A 23,142-nucleotide genomic window follows, 5' to 3' on the forward strand; every position below is an offset into this window, starting at 1 on the left:
AGCCTCTGCTCTTCTGGGAAGGCTTTACACTAGATGTTGGAAGACTGCTGTGAGGATTTGATTGCATTCATTCAAAAGAGCATTAGTGAGGTCAGGCACTGATTTTGGATGATTAGTTTTGGATCAAATGGATGGAGCTCCACCACTCCAGAGAATGCAATTCCACTGCTCCACAGCGTAATGCATGTGTGGCTGCTCCAGAGCATCCCATTCTTCTGGGTGTGCTTTTCTAAGGACATTATACAGCAGGGGTGTCCAATCTTATCCACAAAGCGCCAGTATAGCTGCAGGTTTTCATTCCAAACAAAGCAGGAGGTCACCTGATCAGCAGTTTGAAGACTGAAACAAATTGATTAAACAAGGGGAATCAGGTGTGCTCCAGCTTGTTTTGAGGGAAAATCTGCAGCCACACCGGCCCTTGTGGATAAGATTGGACACTCCTGTCACTCAAGCTGTGGGTGCACCTTAAAGGAAGTGAATACACTAAACAGAAGGGTGCCTGTATACATTTTGGACAAAGTGTAGTTTGGCTTTGAAAACGCAGTGTTAGAGCACAACATTTAGAAAAATATGTGTATTTGTAATCCAGACTGTTAAGGGGGTTGAATATTTTCATGAGGCACCGTATTTACACCACGACTGCACAGCATCACCTCATTTCACTAACGAGCTTCACTCCTTTCTAGGGAAGGGAAGCTAATTAGTGAGAGCAGGTTGTGTGGAGCATAACTGGAAAAAACACCTGTATAGACTCTGCAGCACCTAGCAGTCAGTTCAGCAGAGTCAGAACCTGTCTACACCTTGCATTAATGTTCATTTTCAGTGATCACATCACGTTCAGTTCACTTGAAAAGCCAGCTGTAAACACAGCCAGGATGCACTGCCATTGGATTACGATTGGATCAAATGTGTTTTCTATATCCGCGTACAATTGTGTAAGCAGAAATGCATCTGTGAGTGCTGACTAGCAGGTGAGAGGATAAACAAAGAAGCACAAAATGTAGGATACATGAGGGCAGAGCTCCTGGAGAACCATCTACCTGCAGGCTTCAGCCAGTCCTAATCCATCCCATCTGAAGGCAGTAAGCCTTGAGAAGTCCTTGAGTAACTGAATGAGTTGTGTTAGTTTTGAGTTGGAGGTATACCCTGCAGGAAGGTAGACCTCCAGGAGGAAGGCTGGTGACCATGTGTTAACACCAAAAGACACAGTACGTGGCGCAAATAAAAGACAAAATTGCAAAATATTCAGACTTTTTTTGCATCAAAACTATACCCATTAGAAACATCAGGAGCACGTTCAATGCTTTCGCATATAAGCTCTGATGTCCGTAGCACAGTCTGAGATGCTAGCACTACATGTGACAAAGCAGAAGGTAATCTTTCTGATGTCTGTCAAAAAGGTCTAGATTCTGGGACACAGCAGATCTGTCATCTTTGTTGTTACCATGTCAACATCAAAGACAAAAGTAATGGGTGGAGTGAGTTCATTTCGCCTGGGAAAACTGGCAAAAAACAATACAGAGCATGAATAAATTACATTTCACATTTTCACATTTTCACTGTCCGAATAAAAGCCCTTTAAGAAGACAGTTTTTTTGTTTACTTTTGTTTTCAAAATAAATTCTGATATAGCCATCGACTTCACAGTTTATTTATCTTGAAAACAAATTTCGAGGATTTAAGCGTAAGCTTTTAAATCAGAATGTTTCGAAGATTAAAAAAAAATTCAATCAGGCAAATCCAAACTTTTGACTGGTCTTTTACCGACACACACAGGCATCCTTACCTCATGATAAACAGAAGGTTTGGACAGTGAAGGAATCGTGAATGACAACAGCTTGCTGTTTCCTTCTTTGTCCACAATCTCCTGAAACATAAAAGAAAAGCATGTCATCAAAGCATCATTTGAGTATGTACACAAACTGTGTTTAGTGTGCGTGTTTTTCTGACTACTTATGACAGCTGGCTAAAAATGGTAATTATATGTATTTAGGTAGATATATATGGTATATCACTGTGTGCATATAATTTCTAAGATCTATGTATAATAAGATATGGGTGTGCATTTGTCTGTGTGTGTGTTTAGTATGACCTCTGTCATGAGTCTCTCATGTCTTGGTGTGAGTCACTGCATGCTGCCCTGTGGGTTATCACAGCGTGCACGTTATCCTGCTAACGCTAATCAGCACAGTCAGCTCCTGCGGTGAGTACCAAACCACACAGTGTTTTCCTCATAACTCCCCATCCATAACACTCTGTTAAATAGCACTTATTCGACAGTGCTGATGCTGCCCTACCCATCATAATGAGTCGCGGTTTCACACAAATACATATTGACTTTGTTTAAATTATCTACTACAGGCACATCCAACCCTCTTCCAGGAAATATATAAAATATCCAGTTTATGATATATCTATGTTGGGCACGAAAGTCTATTGGACTGGGGAGGGGGTGGGCTAATATTGCAAAAATACATGATTTGTTTTTCCACAATCTCTTTACATACACAATAAGTATCACTTTATTTCTCATGTTTTTGAACAAATTATATATATATATATATATTTGACGTCATCTGTGCCAAATTTAGCCCTGCCCAACTCAAATCTAACAGAACAAAACAGCAGGAAAAAGTCACTTCAATAATCAACATCATTCTTTCTCTGCCAGTTCACAGTAAAACACCACAAAAATTGGATAATCATAGATGAAGAAGAAAATGATGAAAAAATATGAAAATGGACAGGGACTTTAAAACCCATTCCTTCATATTTCCAAGCAACCATCCATTCCCCTTTTCCTCCCTCATTCTCCACCCAGCCTCCTCCTCCTCATCCATTTTCCCACATTCTTGCTAGCCATCTGGCAAATTCCTTCTTTCAAATCTTATTTTCTTCAACCCCTCATCCATCCATTTAGCCATCCACCGATACCTCCTTTCCTACTCACCTGTCCACTATCCACTCATCCATCCATCCATCCATCCACCCACCCACCCATTCCTACTCGCTCATCCATCCACCCATTCACTCATTCACTCATCCATCCTTCTCTTTCCACTTACCAGATTGTAGATGCCCAGCAGCAGTGCCTCTATGCAGCCGTTGCTCTGGCGGTTCCTGCTGGCCGTCAAACGCAAGTACATCCAAACCAGCTCGGGTAGGAACTGCAGGGTGAAGCGCCGCAGACGGTCGTCTGAGTTCCGGTACAGTTCGAACAGCTGATGGCACACGGGCTCTAAGAGCTGAAAGCAAATAAAAATAGGGAAAAAACTAATTTCCACAGTCAGCCTCTGCATCATGGACCAATCATGGAGCATTAATCAGTTCCAATCATATCACACAATATGAGCATTATGTGTACCAGTGAAAACCTAACAGCTGAAACAGATAACACACCACAAAATTACACAAAGAGCAAGTTCTGCAACTTCAAGGCCAGAGTGACGTTCAGTCATCAGGCCTCTAAAATGTAACATTACTGAACAACAAATTTCATTGCACATGGAGATGTTTGACATATCAACCAACAAAAATTTTCAGAAAACAAAAATGCATGAAAGACATTTTCGCAATCCCTAGTATCACATTTATTTTTACTCAGGTTTGCAAACAAACAGAAAAAGCACCAGCAAATCAGTAGTGCCACATTTAAAAAATGGTTCTGAAACAGTATGAGCACAATTATGGTTTCTTAAATGCAGCACGGTTTCTTAAAGTGGGATGACCACTGTATTGTGGTTACTCATTTACTGTCAAGAAATGAACTGCTGATACTATTCATAGCATTATTGGTGATGTCACTGGATCACTGCTGCAGCTAGGAGTCAATAATCCTTTTCTACAACCAGTGACTAACCGAATACTTATTATTTACATAATAACAGATTATCGATTATCACAGACAAGAATTTACTTCTACTTAGAAAACAAGACAAACACACTTATAATAGAGGCTTATTAGAAGGTATTACAGCATCTGCCCTTTGGCTTCTGATGTGAATGTGCCTAGAGTCAAAATTCTTTCTGTTCTTTTACTATGTGCATGGAAACATCAAATAGTAATAGATACAGACTGGGTTGAAAAACACTGTATTCCTTTAAGAAAACAATGAAACAAATGTAACATTTTCTGTTATTAAGAGTTACAGTATGTTCCTCCATTGGCTTCTAGTCTTATTAAGAAATTGTATGTTACCCCAAAAAAAAAATTCACTAATGGGGTATGCCATCATAATTATCACCCCATTTCATATCAGCACATCCTCACTGTATAAAAGCACTGCTGGCAACAATCCTGCCTTAAAGAGAAATCTGCAAAATGGTATTAGTGATGCAGGCGTGTGGAGTCAGTCCCTTCCGGAGCATGGCTTAAGGCGCTATTCTCTCAGTGTGTGGAATATTAATGGTGCAGTCTGCCTTCTGTCTGCGTGCGGACAGAGATGCTGATGCATTTCTCCAGACGAGGGGTGGAGGAGGGGAGCAAGGGATGAAGAATGAGTGAGAAGGCTCTGCTGGCCAACATTTCCATAGACTCTGTCTGATTTAACACACCCACACTGTCATCTGCTCCAATCACTCACACACACAAACACACACAATGGCCCTTTTTTTATCAAAGTTGCGTACGGTGAAATCTGATCGTAAAAGGAGCGTACGCAAATTTCACTGAGAGCTTTATTATTTATCAGTTTCATCTTTGGCGTATTTGTACGATCAAACTTGCGTCTGGTTGGAAAGCATGTTGAGCGTAATAGTTTAACTTTAACATCTTAAAAAAGGAAAATAACATTAATACTAAAACGTGTGCAAACCAGTACAAAAGTGGATGTGCTTATTTTGGATCTACCACTCGGAAAATAAACAATACAAAACACAGCTAGTGCAGAAGCATCTCATATACTGCGATAATTCAGCGTTTCAGTATGTTATTTTAAAATAATCACACTACACAATCACATCATTCTACTGTCTTAAAAAAAAAAAAAGTTTTGTTTATTTATTTATTTTATTCTTTCCATTTGTGGCAATGTTAACACTATTAATTTGGTCAGTGGGGGGGGAGCAGTGCACTCGCTGTAAATGATATGTAAATGAGGTACTCCTATGCTGGCACTTGATTTTATGAACTGAAGTTGATTAATCATTTGCGCTAAAATCTCTGTTTCCGTGTCACCAAAAGATTCATGAATCAGATGTGTGTCAGAGTCAGAGTCGTGTTTAAGTCATTAAAAACTGTTACATCTGCACTTTTTTTATGCAACTTTGATGAGGATAACATTTTAAATGAAAAATCATATTATGTATTTCCATCAACCTTGCCTAAAAGAAACTGTCTTTTTGTCACTTGAGAACGAGTGAGTGAAGATGTCTATAACAGCACAATGCAGAAGATTAGATTAGTGCTTCAGCAGAGACAGACAGTGCATAGCAGACAGTTAAATAAAGTGTAAACTCTTTGTCTTGTCAATTCCAGCATCTTGCTGTCAGCAGTGAAGTGAACGTCATTTTGATAACAAGTAATTTAGCTAGATATGCTTGTAAACTAGTTTTGTTTCTGGTTTATTTAATTAAGACCTTTACACACCAGCAAGATGCTGGAATTGACAAGACAAGACATCATTAAATTTAATCTGACCACATGTATCCAGTGACACCCAACACGATTTCTGGACAGCAGAAGTGCATCTTTGCTTGATTTTTGCAAACCTTTGCAGTCAAACTCACTCGACCGCTCAAATACTGTCCACGGCAATGGCATGGTGACGAGCAAGCGGATCGGATTGGCTAACTCTCATCTCTTGACAAATGTTAAAAGGATTAGATGATCCTCTGTTTCGTCATGTGTGGAGCTTCATCTCCAAACGCAGCTCAAATTGCATTATGGACATCAAACTTTCTGTGAAAACACTCAAAATTTCAGCTCCATTCTCCTTTCGCTTTCACAAAAGCTGCTTTTGGGAAACCCAGTCGGTTACCCAGTGTCACTGTTTGATTGTTTTGTGCAAAGCAAAAAAGTCTTTTTGCCACAGACGATTATGGTTTCGATGCAGAAAATACTGGGTCAGAATAATTCTCATTTTGGTGAAATTTATTCAAGCCACATTTTGTGCATAACAGCCTTAAGTATAAAATAGCAAATATCAGTCTGCTAATTAATAGTCAGGCACAACTTGGCGCAACAAGCCAGAGCGCAGCGCCCATCCTTCCTGCTTACGTTGCTCCTCCATATCTAGACAAATTCAGTTGCCTGTGACCAGAACTATGGTTTCTGCTACATCACATCACCGAAGCACAGTCTGCCTCTACCTTCCCTTCTCTTTCCATCTGTCTGAATGTTCTGTCCCATCATCAGTATTGCTATATCAGTGATGTAATGCTGTAATTTGTAATGCTGTGAGACACAGAGAGAGAGACACAGTGTATGAGACAGAGAGAGAGAGAGAGAGAGAGAGAGAGAGAGAGAGAGAGAGAGAGAGAGAGAGAGAGACATCCGAACTTGCCAAAACGCTGTTGTAACTGTAGGGCAGCCCCCGCAGTGTCCTAAAGTCTGTTTTAACCTGCCGTTTCTACCATTAGCTGTTCTATTGAAAGGAGAATGTATTATCTTTAGGCAACTGTGACAGGCAGTATAATCAGTTCACTAAGGCTACGTTCACATTACAAGCCTCATTGCTTAAATCTGATTTTTTGCTCAAATCCGATCTCTTTGACACGATGCTTCACACTCGTTTAGGTAAGTGAGTCAAATCTGTCATTAATGTGAACAAACCGGCGTCCTGAAATGACCCACATCCGCACATCCTACTCGGTAACATCACGTGAATGAATCACGTGCATCATCAGCAAATAAACTAACGCGCAGCACGAGCTTCGCTGCAAAGATAATTAACTGTGATCAGCTTTCAGCTGCTCATTATTAGAGCAAGACGAAGGTGAAAAATGTGAGATGTGTTGCTTTTTTACCATTTACAGGCTTTAACTGTTCGGTGCTGCTGGGGAACAGTGGGGAAAAAAAGCACATGAATTCCGACCTGAGCGTTCTCATCAAGGTTGCATGGCCACGAATCGGATACGTATCCGATCTAGGACCAGAAATGAAAATAGCCCAGGTCGGATTTGAAAAGATCAGATTTGCTTGTCCACACAGCCCTGAAAACAGTCACATTAGGGCAAAAAATTGGATATGTGCCACTTCAACCGGGTAATGTGAATGTAGCCTAAAATTAGCATAATGATGTTACATTTATTCATATTGCAAACTGTGATTTCACTTGTGAGTGATTTTTTTCCCCCAACTCTGTGGTTTAAAAGTCCTGGTCACTACAGATACGATGAACTGTTCCTTCTCAGTGTGTTGATGCTGATAAAAACTCAAAAATATTACAATTATGGCGGTGAATAATGACGAGACTCACTGTGCGACTCAACTGAACGTGTGGATGTTTATTAGGAAGAATAACAACATTAGTGAGGCTTATTTAACTGAAACTGGGAAGCTGGGACGTCCTGTCGGTGGGGAGGCGCGGTCACAACATTCTTAACCTTTTCAAACTTCCAGTTCATCACACATTACTTTTGACTTTTTTTTCTCTCAATGGTAGCTGTCTAGCTAACTAACTTACATTTTTAATGTTATATTGCTTACGTGTTTACTTTTTAGCTGTGCGCATATTGTCAGTTGCTTGGTAACAGACATGACAGTTCAAATTAAGATTAGATTTACTTCTGTAATATGAATTATGAACCATAAAGTCAGATCTTAACTTGGGACGAAAAATAAGCAGTTTTTGAAATAAGCCCCATAAGTTTCTTCAGGTTTGTCTATATTAGCTGCACTAATAATATTCTGACTTGCGATATTTATATCTGTAGAGCACTATTTACCTGAGAGACAGAGACAGAGTGAGAGACAGACAGAGAACAGAGATTTGAGTAATAAAGCCAAAGTAGTTCTCTCATTCACTAATAGCACAAAATTACCCTCAGACAAATCAGAGTGAAAGTATTTCGGTGAGTAGAAAAAGCTGAAAGGTGAAACTAGATTATAAAGTGCCACTGAGAGTTCTGCTTTGTGGTAATGCAGAGTCTGAGTGAACAGTCTGATTTTGCATTTTAGCTTGCTAATAAAAGTCCTGGAAGTCCTTTTACGGTTTCTGTGGGTGATTGACAGGGTTATTCCTGACTCCCTTTAACTTAGTTATTGCAAAATGCAATACATTTTTAAGCGTATTTCTCAAATGAATTAAATTCACCTCTTGAACCAAATTCATTTGCTGAATTGCTGAAACTGACCCAACAGGTCATATACTGCCCACAGGCTGCAGGGATTGAATATGGTTTCGGCATATTCAATGTCCACTCCTACCACTGCTGCTGCTTCTGTCCACTTCATGGTTTATGTGTCATGCTTTCTCTTTCCTGCATGTACGCAGATATGCTGATCTGAAACTAAGAGTGAACCGTAGGACAGTCCACTTTTTTAGAATACAAACCACACAAAAAAAATACTCAGTTTTTAAACTTATTTTTCACGGACCTTTTATAATGTCACACTATTCTGTTTTGGGAAACTGTGCCCATTTCATAGGTTGTTAGGTATCCTGAGAAAAAATGAGTGTTATGATGCACATTATATACTGTGAAAGTGCATTTTATCTACTTGTTATTGTTGGATGAAGCTCTAACAGTGAAAAGCTTTACAATTAGTGAACATGGATTGACACAATGAGACAAACGAGGTAGTTATTCCTTTGGCCAAGAAAATGAAGCCCAAAGTGACTGATGAAAAAAAAAATAGTAATATGCAGTGCCCTACAGGACCATCCACCCTCCCCATGCTTACCTCACTGTTGGGGTCCTGGATGACTCTGTAGAGGGCTGGCACCAGATTCTTCTTCTGATAGAGAGTGCTCGCATAGCTGGAGAACTGAGACTCAGGTAACGTCTGAGAGAGAGAGAGAGAGAGAGAGAGAGAGAGAGAGAGAGATGGAAAAGGTAAAAAGAGCAATTTCACAGATTTTTCAAGATTCTAAATAGCAGTTTTATGCTATGAATTGATTTAAAAACATATAATGTCTCGTGCATCAGGCAACAAATTCATAAACACTGCATGTAATAACTTTCTGTGAGGGAGCTTTTAGACGTCTGGCTCATTTTTTCTGAAATGGCTTCACTCACATCAAACCACTCTGAATGACTTTGTTTGCATCTTAACGACTGAATTATGCACAACATTTTGAAAACTGGAGGGATTCTCCTTTAACCTCTTTTCACAGCAGGTATAAAATGGTATAAAAAAGGTATAAAAACTTCCAGCTGTTTTAGAGGTCCCTCAGTTTTGCACTATACATTTTATTTAATACCATGGATGGAATATATTTTGGTGATAATGTGCATGATTTGTTAAACTGGAAGTAAACTGGATTTTTGCCTTCGTAGTTGAAGAAGAAAGTCAACATTTACAAAAGTGTTTTTATTGTGTTTAAATGCTATTTTTATTGTGTCAGTTGTTCGATATGAAGAAAGCTGCAGCGGTCCTGTCTGTTTTATTTCAGCTTGGCCGTCTTTGTTGAGAGGTGTGAATTGTTTTCACAGCAGGGGGTGCTCACCCTCCCCTTTCACCCCAAGTTGCTCACTAGCAGCTCAACATAGTGTCACATCTCATACACAGAGAACCAAGGTAATCTGTCCTAGTTAATCTGATAACAGAGCTATAGGGAAAATGTTTATTTGATGTGGTTACTGAAAGAAATCTGAGTCGATTTCCATTCTGCTGGTGGAATGGCTAATAGTGGGTTTGCAGGAGAAGGTTAATATAATCAGCACCATCCTTTATTTGCAACAAGACCCAATAACACATTTTTGGACCAAATGCTATTGTTTTTAATTTTGTTTTCCATGCACAGAAAGAGCAGTCAGGCTTTTTAGACCATTTGAGATGGTTTGTTTGTGAATCTGTCTTTGTAGATCACTATGAATTGTCTCTCACAACCACAAAAGCATATTCATTTTTACTACTCCATTCAGACTGACAGCACTGCACACGGAGTACTATTCTGTGAAAGATGAGTGACGTTCTGGGATGTTTGTTCTCCGTGTTCCACTCATTTCAGAAGCAGCATGAGTCACCATGATGTGTACAGTCACACACACAAAACGCTGAGAACAGCACTTGAATGCACACTCTAAGCACAGCGTAGGCTTCAGTTCATGGAATGCCTGGGTGACTCTGTTATTAATTTCTCAAGGCCTGCAGCACCGCACCGCAGCCACGTACTGTCTTCCGCATAATAAATAAGTGGCAGGAAAAGAGCGAATAGAATATACATGATCTACATTACACACTGGAAAAAAGTGGAAAAGGCAATCAAGATTTATATCCACAGACAAGGATTTTCCTTGATGTCAACTCAAAACATGCTGATAAGAGAAGCCAATGGGAAGCTGTTTCAGCATCTTCTTCTGCTGTAAGGGTGACTTGAGTCAACAGGTTTTCTGTTCTCTATCTAATTACAAGGAAATGCATCAAAATTATTGTCTATGGCATTCGACCATGTGCTACAGAAGCAGCAGACAGGGATTAGGGTGAACACTGAAGTATTCCTTTAATCATGGCCAATACAGCTGAACAGGAGGCGTGGAGTGAATGGATGGATGAAACTGAAGGCTGGAAAAACAACTCACCTTGAATTCTGAAAGCCATTCCTCCACTGCTCCTCTCCCCTCCCCCAGCATCCTAGAGAAAGAGAGAAATCATGTTTTAGTTTCACAACTCTAAGCATCATATTTCCATCAAAGCATTCATGGAGCTATTAACTGGTGGAGTTCAGACAAAAAAACTGACGTTCACAGCAAGCATTTGTTTGGCAAATCATCATTAAAATATTGCCAAAAATGAAAAGGTGGTGTGCATCTCACACAGGACTAATTCTAATTACGCATATCCTCAAGTAATTAGCAGAATCATTCACAAATAGTATCACACACAAATAGAAACTCTGAAGTTTGCTTTAAAAGCTTAAACTGCACATTGAAGTGACATCACAAAACTGCAACTTAGAGAAGTCAGAGCTCTTAAACGTTGACTTTCTGAGTGGGAATTACGAGTTCAAGTGCATTTTTACCCATTAAATCAGAACCCAGTTCTGACTGCTATGAATGCAGCATTATTGAGTTTTGCCTCTGTTTGCGGCTAATATGAGATATAAACACACTGCCAGTCTTTCAGTGTAGCTGTACAGTAATATGCACCCCAATTAAATGTTTTTTTTTTTCTAAGTCAAGGTTTGGCAACCCAAATGTTAACCACCTTGGGAGCCACAACATTATATGTCCATTTTTCCATCTTGGCTGTAAATATGTCTCAGTATGTGCTAATGTAGTAGTATAGATTAATAAATATAATATAAACGAAAACGCAGACTTACTTTGCTCTGCTTTAAGCTCAAGTGGAACGGGAAAATTAGAATGAGAAGCTGACTTCAGCTTTGCGACTTTTTAGTGTTTGACAGTTTCCCGTTGCAGATTAAACGTATCAGGAAGCGAGCCGGAGTGATTATAAATGCAAATAAGTCCATTTGTCTCCAAATTATCGATGTTCATATTAAATCTTTCTCTTTGCCGTTTCGTTATCTACTAGCTAGGCAAGATTGTTGTCTGCGTTCCTATGGTGACCAGCAGTCTGCACGCAAACCTTCAGGGTCCAAGGTTGGTGAATTAGCAGTTATACATTAACTCCAACGTTTAAGACCATTTATTGCTAAAATTGTTATAACGATCAGCAGAACTTTATTTTACTGCAAAGGGGGATTATTTTATTTTTACATAAAAATCTAATTCTGCAGTGGAGCCACAACAGGACAGTAAAAGCCACAAAAGAAAGGAAAAATTTGATCAAAGGTGCCCAAACTTTAGCTTACCACTGTAGCTTCACTTAGCTTCACTTGTGTCTAAGCTTTCTCCTTGCTGGAGGCTGAGCTACAGAAATGGAGCAACAGTTTCAGTGGAACATCTTAAAGCCAACAATGCCGCCTCTACAATATCACTAAAAAGCTTTGTGCATGCTTATACACAAGACTGGGACCTTGTCCACATTAATATGGAAAACAAGCAGACATTCAAATATGATGTGGCCACGCAGGGTGCGCCATAAGCCCAATCTAGAGTCACCAAATTGGCCAAGGTGCCCAAGCACTGTGGACGGGTTTTAAGTATGATACATGCACACGTCCCCTGTAAGGGCAGTGCTCATTTGCATGTATTAGCTCTGGAATTGCCACAGTTATCAGAGTAACATGAACAACCAAGGAACCCATAACTGATTTAATTAGCCATTAGCAGTTTTACTGTACCGACAATGTGTACATGAGCCCAAGGTCACCATGCCCAATGCCAAGTGTCAGCCAGAGGGGTATGCAGTCCTCCCAGCATTGGACTGTGGAGCTGTGGAACAGTAATACCTTCGGGATGAGCTTGAGTGGCAATTGTGATCAGAACTGATCATCCAACATCGGTACCTGACCTCACTAATGCTCTTGTGATTGAATGCAATCAAATCCTCACAGCAATGTTCCAACATCTAGTGTAAAGCCCTCCCAGAAGAGCAGATTGTGTTACTGCAGCAAAGGAGGACAAACCCCCTATTAATACCCTTAATTTCAGAACAAACGCTGGATGAGCAGATGTAAAATAAACTTTTGGACATACATCATAGTGTCATCATCCAGTGTGGGCAGCAAGTCAGCAGCAGCTAACTTGATGCTAAAATGTGCTTACAAAGGTCCTTCCAGGGCATAGGTGTGTGCGTGAGTGTGGGAGACAGAAGTGCAGCTGGCTTTTTCCCGGTCGTGTCCTGAGTTACATAAGAAGCACCATCACTACAGAGACACCACAGGGAACACACACTGCTCAGCCTTTACAACACCACACTGCTGCAACATACACACTGCTCAGACTTTACAACACCACACTGCTGCAACATACACACTGCTCAGCCTTCACAACACCACACTGCTGCAACATACACACTGCTCAGCCTTCACAACACCACACTGCTGCAACATACACACTGCTCAGACTTTACAACACCACAATGCTGCAACATACACACTGCTCAGACTTTACAACACCACAATGCTGCAACATACACACTGCTCAGACTTTACAACACCACACTGCTGCAACATACACACTGCTCAGCCTTCACAACACCACACTGCTGCAACATACACACTGCTCAGACTTTACAACAGCCAGGGCTGCAAAACAAATATTCAGTAATATTCAATATATTTTAGAAACTTTGATTTAAATTTGATACTATTACTGAGAATAAATGTGCTGGCTAACTAGTTTTACAGAGCAGTAACCGGCTGAGTTTAGTGCAAGTTCTGGTACACAGCGGTTTTGAGAGGCTTAAAACCTTCATCACTCCCAGTTCACAAACATTCAAGATGATTTTTAAAACGATTCTGTTTCCTCTGTTCTTCTGCGCCACTGACTGCTGTTCAAAACAGTCTCAGCAAACTGATCAGCATTGCCAGATTGGGCAAGATTTAGCCTTTTATAGCAACTTATGAAAATAATAATCATTAATATTTTATGTCTTGTAGTATTTCAATTCCGTTTAATTAAAAAGCAAAATTAAAAATGTAATCATGCAATAGTGCAAAAATAATGATAATAAAAATAAGAAGAAGAGCAGCAAACACTAAATATAAAGCTTTTCCCCCCATTCAGTTACTAGGTGGGTCTATCTATGCTGGTCAGTCTACAGATTTTGGAATCAGCCGGAGTCAATGGATGGCATAAAAATGAGGAGCAGAGGCTTTAATTTGATCTACAGTGAATTTACTATAGTTAAGTGGTGTTGTAAGGCATGACATGAAGCAACGCCCTTAAAAATGGTTCCTAGCTGTTGACATAATATTTACTGGAAGGGTCATAAGGATTCTTCCTTTTCCCAATTAATGGATGGTTAATGATTACTCCTCATCTATTTTGAGTGATCGCATCGAATCACACTGCATCACACTTAGCCGCTCACAGCTGGTGTAGACAGCTTCGTTGATTACAATGGGAGCGTTTTGCTTTTGTCGTTGCTGCTCTTAGCATTTCAAGTAACCCACCCTCAAGAAATTAGTAGTTATTCAAAAGTTTCTTCTACCTTCAAGATGTCATTAAAAGAGCGATTCACTATCCTTTAAACCACAAAATCTTGCTCTAGAGGCTACTATGGCATCTGTGTAGTTTATGTTTACAAAATGGTCTAAAAATGACCATGAACAGCATAATGGTGTTTAATAACTTGGAGCATTACTACAGAATTCAGTTAACGTGTGAAGACAAATGTGTGTATATATGGCTTTCATCATGGATCAATCAGATTTTAGGACTGGACTTTGTTTATTAGCCCAGTTTTATGTCGCCCCCTAATCACTCACTCTCTCTGGTTCATTTACCCTCTATAAAATGCAACAACACACCTTCACAGAAAAGGTTTACTGAAACAGTGCTGTGTGTGTGTGTGTGTGTGTGTGTGTGTGTGTGTGTGTGTGTGTGAGAAAGAGAGAGACAGTCTTGGGTGGGAGTGATGAATGATGAGTGTGTTATTGAGGGAATAAACAGTGGCGGAGCTGACGTTACCTGCTCTGACCCCTCCCACAGAAGCAGCCCATAAACTCTTACTGCCTTTAACCTTTGCCTCAGATACACATCAGCGCTGTTAAACTGAGATCCTCATTTATTCCACAGCTCTGAGCCAAGCTTTTCTGAGATCAGTTTAACCTTTTACAACACTGTGCCTTAACATCAGCCCAAACAGGGACAGAGAGAAAAAGAAGAGAGATAAAGGTGGTCAGATTGATCCAGTATTTCTTCTTCAGTTGCACTGTTGTTCTTTTTTGAGACACCACAGAGGGAGAAGAGTAAACATTTGAACAGAGACACGTGACAGCGATTGATCCCCTCTGTGTATGAGTTCCATGAGAGAGAAAGAGAGAATGAAAGAGAGAGAGAATGAAAGAGAACGAAAGAGATAAAAAAGCAATATGGAAAGGAGAGAGAAAGGAAAGAGAGAAAAAGAGAAAGGAAGGAAGGAAAGAAAGAGAAAGAAAGAAAGAAAGAGAAAGAAAGAAAGAAAAAGAGAAAGAAAGAAAGAAAGGAAGAAAGAAAAAGAAAAAGAAAGAAAGAAAGAAAGAAAGAAAGAAAGAGAAAGAAAAATAAAGAAAGAGAAAGAAAAATAAAGAAAGAAAGAAAGAAAGAAAGAAAAAGAAAGAAAAAAGAGAGAAAGAAAGAGAAAGAAAGAAGGAAAAAGAAAGAAAGAGAGAGAAAGAAAAAGAAAGAAAGAGAAAGAAAAATAAAGAAAGAAAGAAAGAAAAAAGAAAGAGAGAGAAAGAAAGAGAAAGAAAAATAAATAAATAAATAAAGAAAACGAAAAAGAAAGAATGAAAGAAAGAGAAAGAAAGGAAAAAGAAAGAGAAAGAAAAAGAAAAAGAAAAAGAAAGAAAGAAAGAAATGAGAGATTCCAAAGTCCAAACAGATCGTTAATGATGCATCTGCTATGAGCTAATTACACGTGTATACAACACACCCTCCCACACACACACACACACCCTCCCACTCTCCCATTAATCTGAAGGGAGGAGCAGCAGCAGCCCAAAGTATCACATTCAGTCTAAACAACGCACAGCTTAAACCATTAATCATAAACCGGCTCTATTAATCATTCACCTAAACCTGGACACATCACCTCCAGACAACATCCAGCCTATAAAACAGAGGACTGGCGTCGACCTGCACAAATGCCATCAGTGATTATTGAAGGCAACGTTATTCAAATGACTTTCAGAGCCGAGCATACTGTGCTTATCATCTCAGCTGGCTGTGTTTCTCTTTTCTGGCTGTTTTTGTCTCCTCCATTCAAATGACTGACCAGCAATGCAGACGTGAGAAAAGTTTTCTGTATGCAAACCCAGCATGAGAGCCTTTTGTCCTTAGCCAGATAAGAACAGCACTGTTGCAACAGACAGGCACTCTAAAACAGAGATGTGTTAATGGTGTTTATGTGTGGCCTCTCTGTATTAGGTTTATGTCTAGACCACTGAGGTCAGAACAGTGTGAAAGCACTGTTTAAGTACTGCTTAGGAAGTAGTAGCTCCACAGTAACAACTGCCCAAGGCAAGTAAAATAGAAAGTTGGGACAGCAGTGTTGCAAATCACACTCTTTTCACAGCAAGAAGAAACAATATTGCCCCTTAGGCTTTTCGTAGCATTCTGCAATTTGTCAGAATAACCACATGTATCTTAGTAATATCATACTTGATTCTAAGTAAATGATATGCTGACTTTTCTCTATAATCAACACTACTGGCAACTAATCAAATCTGTCGCCTAATTGCTGTGATGGCAAAAACAAACACTCTTGCAAAGAGTTTCAGCATAATCTTGAGAATTTAAAGTCATTTTTTTTATTACAGGGACTCCTAAATAAATGTGCTTGTTTGTATTAGCGTCACTGGCTCACCCACAGGTTTGTGTTTTTTCCTGATGATAAATAACTGTTCCTGAACTGCTCTGTGCAGACGAGGCCATCAGCCTCCTCCTTTATGAAGCTCTTTTGGTGGATCTGCTCAAATACTGTCTCCAGGCTTTTTGGCAAATTGTCATGGCAACTGCTGCAGTCTTAAAGGACAAACAGAGAGGACCTCACTGGTCATAGCACACACAGACGCAGATACACCATCCAAACAGATTCACTCAGATAACAAGCCAAACCATGTTGGTATTCAGTGCAGATAAAACAACCAACCAGTTAAAGAAGAAACTGAATGATTCAGTTGTGCTAAACTGGAGGGCAGTGGGTCTTCATTAATGGCAAAACAGAAATGCAGACTAAGTGTAGTTCATGTGGCTCATCACTTCAAGTTAAATATTTGACAATGACAAGAGGAATAAAATAAATTTCCAGGTATAGGCACGGTTGGTACAGTGTAGTGGGTAATACCTCTGCCTTCTATGCTGCAGACTGGGGTTCAATCCCCTCTGGGCAAGCACCCTACACCACCAAGAGTCCTTGGGCAAGACTCCGAACTCTACCTTCGCCTACCTGTGTAAAATGATCAGTTTGTAGGTCACTTTGGATAAGAGTGTCAGTCAAATGCTGTAAATGTATATAATGATTCTAATATGCTGGTCCTCAGCAACTTCAAAGTTTTCAAATATTCAGACACTAGAAGGGTGTATAACATCAAGAATTAAGTTTTAATAAAATTAATAGCCAGAATTCAAAACTGGAGATCAAATCTTATGCCACATAACTTGACAAAAACTATATGTATATAGAAACTCACAATACCTGATTGCATTTGCAATTTATTTGTAATTGCAATATTTATCTCTCGGTTCCCATTTTTTGAAAGAATTATCAAATAAAACATCTAAAAATACCTCTGGTCAATATGGCAAGTCATCCCCAACACCCATTTATAAAATGCAGAAATTGGGACTAAATCTAATTGGAACAGAATTAAGTAGAAACATACTTCTTATTTGTAGAGGGTTACAAATGCAGTGAAATGAAGAAACTGCAGACATTTTAGCATAATAATCCAGTGTAAATGGTCAGCTTTTCCAGAATACAACAAATAGTCACACTATCAATCAGACTTAAGCAAATGTTCAAAGTCAATTTATTTTAGAATTATCTGACAAATATCAATATGCATGCCTACTGTAAATTTCTATGCTGCAATCAAAAGGGAAAAATTTGCTGAACTGCAACAGCACCAAAGGGCATCTTTTTCTGGAATGGATGACATTTTCCTGCTCTTAACAAATCAGAATATGATCCAAAATAAAATCAATTAGCCCTCAGGCTCTCACAACAGCAGGGCAGATATGCACATAACTAAACAGTCTGAATATAGAAAGAGAGGCCCCAGTTAATGTGATGTGCATGAACTGCTTTGAACTGTTATGTTTGTAACCCTGAAAACATTGGGACATCATCAGATGCTCACACTGTGTCTCTAAAAGAACACATATGTGCACAGAACCACTGAACACCTCCCAGCACAATGAACTCAACTGATTATCTGTTATTTTTTACTTTATTTCCATATGTTTGCTTTCCAGCAGATTTTATGATGAGTAATATGGTGATTTGAATGGAAACATTTGCTTATTACAGTTTAAAGATTACTGTACAGCAGTGACCAGTAATCCAAGATGTTAATGTGTTCACCAAAGCCTTTAGGTCCCTTAATTCTTCTTCATTTTTGGATATTGCTCTTTCATAGAGTTTTCTACAAACTCCTCTGATCTGATGGTTCACTAGTTAACCATCTACAGTGACGCTGGTTTACACTGACATTTGACATTTATGGTATTTGGCAGACGCTCTTATCCAGAGTGACTTACAATTTGATCATTTTACACAGGTAGATGATGGTAGTGTTAGGAGTCTTGCCCAAGGACTCTTATTGGTATAGTATAGGGTGTTTGCTCAGGCAGAGGGGATTGAACTCCAGTCTACAACGTAGAAGACAGAGGTGTTACCCACTACACTACACCAACCACTGGTGTAGTGCTGGTTGAGTTGTAAAAACCGGTAACTGCTTAAAATGTCTAAAAATGACTTTGAAATGTTTGCTAACTGATACTGATGATGAAGCCAACATGCTGCAGAGGCTTTCTATGTATATCACTTCTCTGTTTTTTTTTTTTAGTTTTGCTACTTTAATTATTTCATCCATGCCTAAGTAATAAATTAGGGTCAGTGGAGAATTTCAGTCAAAATCAACTTTGTTATTCCTTCTTACCTTAGACACGTAATAAGGGACAAACTATTGTTTTTCCAGAATACGGTGCTATATTTAACACAAAACTGCAGCCGACAACAGTACAAACCGACAGTGAATCCAATAAATACAGACAGTAAACTATACAAACACTACACAATTGAGCTCAGGACACTACAGACTAAACAGTCAGCAGTGGACAGTGGGGTGTGGGGAATGTGAAATGACTCTCAATAGGGTGGGTTATCCTCAGTAGCAATGATTAGTTGTCTATGTACAGTACTATGCAAAAGCCTTAAGAACCTAAGCAAACTGTTCAAAACCATTTAACTGAGAAACAAGTGTGTTACAGTCATTTCACCTGATAATACTGATAGTAGAAAATAGACCTAGCAGCAGTTAGTGTGCTCAGAATAAAATGTCCTGTGTATATAAAGTGATTTAAATAATACAGATCTCAATTCACTGTATAAATTCACTTATATTAGGCATTTTTATTTGTCATAACTTCTTGCATTTTAATTTGTTAGGCTGAACTAAAGGTAAACCTGTGACTCAGTGGGGCTGTATTTTTTGCATAATTGATCTGGTTTTGCATTATGTAAGCACCCAGGGCTGTACAATGCAATACTATTGCCACATGTGCTTAGACAAATTAATCTTGTGTGAATACAAAAAGGACCATAGACCTAGACATTCATGTGTGCATGTGTGTACATCTTCTTTTAAATAGAGTACAACTGCTGTGATTATTATTGTGGACGAAATTTCTCCACTGCCTAAGTCATCTGCTCAGCACAGTGCGACCTGTGCCACAGGTTAAGTTCTTGTGTTTATGGTAGCTGTAATTCGTCAGGTGATACGAACAACAGAGAACAAATCCAAATACTTGTAATCAAAGGGCCTCACGATGAACAAAATGCCCAAAAGTTGTTTAGTTTGAGGCTGTAATGTCATAGGTAAAGTCAGCAAAGACTTAAGATTTTACAGTTTGTCTGCAGGAAAAAAATAAGCCCTCCGAAACATATCTCTGGTTTGGAAGGCCGAGGTGCCCTCTGCTGCCTTTGCTATCTTTAGCCTATATACTATTTTTATGTTTTTTTTTTAGATTAAGCTTTTTAATTTCAAAACCATTAAATAACACTGAACCATTTTATTCCTCGCTTTGAAACCTATGACTCCACCCATACATGCATTACAGTTGGTGTGGGTTTCCTCTTGCTCGATGCAGAAAAAAACTGTGTCCCCTTGTAGGGAACCTGAATTATCTGTACATTTTCTCAAACTGAGAATTAAAATACAAATCTTTTACACACTGCTTAACCCTCTGAGGTTGACGACGTCATATGCGACATCAAAGGACATCGGCCCATATTTATCAGGCAACCCAGTGTAAGAACGCTGAAGAATCTAAGATCAGGCCTCATCAGTCCATGGAGTCCTATTCATGATATGTAAAAAGAATGAACTGACTGACATCGGACCAGCATTATTAATCTGAGATGTTTGATAAATATGGGCCATCATACATAAGAATAAACATCTTGGGAATGCTGCATGCTACAGACTTACTTTCATCTTTTCCCCAGAAGGCCAGAGTTTTGCTGTTTCAATAAGGGCTCTGCTGCAATTGTATCCCTTTCAGATGCTTTGTAACCAGCCTTGAACTGCTCTATCTTTTTGGAGACTTTGTAAAATAAATCCATAATGACAAATGAAACACTGAATGTCTTCTGTGATTATTTATGCATTTCTGTGTTGAAAAGAGTTTTATTGTTGTTGTTAGCAGGGGTGTTAGCCATCCATTAATACCTTGGGTCGAGTCTGTCGACCAATCAGAGGCTGTGCTCCTGACTCATCGACCAATCAGAGGCTGTGCTCCTGACATGTCACCAGAGCAATGCTTCCCTTCCAGGCAAAAAGTATCTCTCTCACATGCAGTGTTTCTGAAATATTTTTTTCTTTTATCTACGATGCCCTTTGATGTTGTATATGACACCGTCGATTTTAGAGAGTTAACCGTGTTTTTTTTTCCACAGGTTACAAAAATGTACTATTTGTTTCACTTATTGACATGTAGACTTTTTAGCATAAGCGTTTCATGTAGTTTTTAATCATAGTGCTAAAGATTTTATACAACACCCTCAAAACAGTACCAGCGCTCAAAAATTTTACATACAGCCCTGGAACCCAACCTCTCAAAATTTGACCACCTCTGTTCCCATCGTTTACAACCCAAAACCAGGTTAAACAATCAAAAAGCTCTACAGATATTTGTTTAGTTACAGGAGTGTGAGTGTGCAGAGACTCTTCCTGGCATTCACTGAGCCACATTACACAAACTTCTGATCAATGCAGCAATCAATCTCCTCCCTACTGTCCACCTTACGGCCTCAACCGCACACACACATACACCTAAAGCAGCACACATTCGCTCTGTGTATGCTCATTCATCTGCAGACCACATAACAGAGAGAGTGATTTTCACATTCCACTGTCAGTCAGGCCTGGTGAGCAGTCAGTTACGTTTCAGATATCAAACTCATGAGATCTTACCTCACTCTCTCCCGATGCTCAGACGGTCACTGGGTAAAGAGGTCGGGTCTCCATGTAGACGCACATCTGCAGACTGGTCACCTGGGAAAAGACAACAGGATGATTAGAGTAGGCGAAGGAGATTAAGTCTAAGTGCTATTGCAGTTTCTGCTTTACATATGATTCAAAACCTGACTGAGAACTGGACTCGCTGAAGTGCTGATTTCGAACAGTCTCTGGCATTCATGCTGGTATTTAGTGTGTCCTCGAAAGCTTTGTACAGTATTTAGTAAACAAAGATGATTCCTCCTCGGATGTAATGGTCAATGCAGATGAAAATGCATTTAAGCACAATGTGTTGACACAACACACTACACCCGCTATAAAAAGGGGTTTATGTGCAGTAGAACTGATCCGTGACACTTTTCACTTTTCAGTAAAACCACAAAGAACATCATGTCATCTGCAATGTCTTTGGATTCTGTATTTCTCTTGCAATCCATCTGATCACCCTCTGCCTTCACTAAGAATGTCAGAGTTGCTACAGAGATGCAGAATAGAATTAAAGCTGCTTTGCACAACTAGCAAGGTGGCCTGTTTGCCCCTCTGCTGTAATCAGATTTGGAATACAAATCAAGGCAATGTAGTGTGATAAGAACTAGTCCACATAGGTGCAACTCAACAACAGTCAAACAAATAACTAAATAAATACATATCGTCGCTGTCCAATGAAAAACATCCAAAATAGTAACTTTACAGGACAGGGCAAAAACGTTCCTTACTTTCAATGTAAGTTAATGAAAAATATGTTTTTGTTCTAAGCAATTTTGGACCATTTCATTTGGTCCAATCATCATTAAATTTTCACACAATGTAAAGGACAGCTGCTGAACTCAAATGATGCAGAAAAGTAAAAATCGCAAAAAATGGAGATACATGTTTTTCATTGAACAGCGACGATATATGAACTTATTCTCTACTTGCATGTGTGAATTTTGAATGGCAAATCTATAAATAAAACATCCACAAAAATAAAAGAGGCAGATCAGAAGAAACCAAACTTCCTTAATTTGCAGAATAAGATCTTTACAGATACAGAGCCACTAAAATGTACAGCACATGCTGTTTCTGCAGTGCTGTACTTCTGCTCAAACTAAAGTTACATCACCCTCAAAACAGGACCAGAGTGGGAAACCGGTTTCATCTTATGGAGTGGGTGTCATAGTGGGATGGCTATATAGATTATCTGCATTATTTTGGTTTTTCTGTGAAACAGCAGATTCTATCACTTTACAAAGAGCAGGACAAGACAAATTTCAGAAAGGACCCACACAATCTGAGGAACAACTCGCATACATAAGCATGCACACCCTGACACAAATTCCAAAAATGTGAAAATACTACCTGTCACATATACGCCGATCAGGCATAACATTATGACCACCTCCTTGTTACTTACTATATAGGAGCACTTTGTAGTTCTACAATTACAGACTGTAGTCCATCTGTTTCTCTGCATACTTTGTTAGCCCCCTTTTACCCTGTTCTTCAGTGGTCAGGACCCCCATGGACCCTCACAGAGCAGGTACTATTTGGGTGGTGGATCATTCTCAGCACTGCAGTAACACTGGTGGTGTGTGTTGTGCTGGTCTGAGTAGATCAGACACAGCAGTGCTGCTGGAGTTTTTAAACACTGTGTCCACTCACTGTCCACTCTATTAGACACTCCTACCTTGTCAGTCCACCTTGTAGATGTACAGTCAGAGACGATAGCTCATCTGCTGCTGCTTAGTTTGTGTTGGTCATC

The 23,142-nt window shown here is 39.4% G+C and overlaps 1 protein-coding gene across 3 annotated transcripts in view; it reads right to left on the reverse strand.

The window, feature by feature from the left end:
• The window catches only part of LOC118807874 (protein FAM126B-like), an 87,760-nt gene that overhangs the window by 30,730 nt on the left and 33,888 nt on the right, over positions 1-23,142 (reverse strand). For 2 of the 3 annotated variants that reach the window (XM_036570050.1, XM_036570033.1), the window contains exons 2-6: positions 21,357-21,437; positions 10,687-10,738; positions 8,846-8,947; positions 3,066-3,245; positions 1,787-1,867 (exon numbers count right to left, since the gene is read on the reverse strand). In XM_036570050.1, coding sequence (XP_036425943.1) covers positions 1,787-1,867; positions 3,066-3,245; positions 8,846-8,947; positions 10,687-10,737 — 414 coding nt within the window. In that variant the 5' untranslated portion in view covers position 10,738; positions 21,357-21,437. The remainder of the gene's footprint in view (positions 1-1,786; positions 1,868-3,065; positions 3,246-8,845; positions 8,948-10,686; positions 10,739-21,356; positions 21,438-23,142) is intronic. The other variant, XM_036570041.1, reaches the window with a different exon arrangement.

The sequence above is a fragment of the Colossoma macropomum genome, unplaced genomic scaffold, assembly GCF_904425465.1.
Source record: "Colossoma macropomum unplaced genomic scaffold, Colossoma_macropomum, whole genome shotgun sequence".
NCBI lineage: Eukaryota > Metazoa > Chordata > Actinopteri > Characiformes > Serrasalmidae > Colossoma > Colossoma macropomum.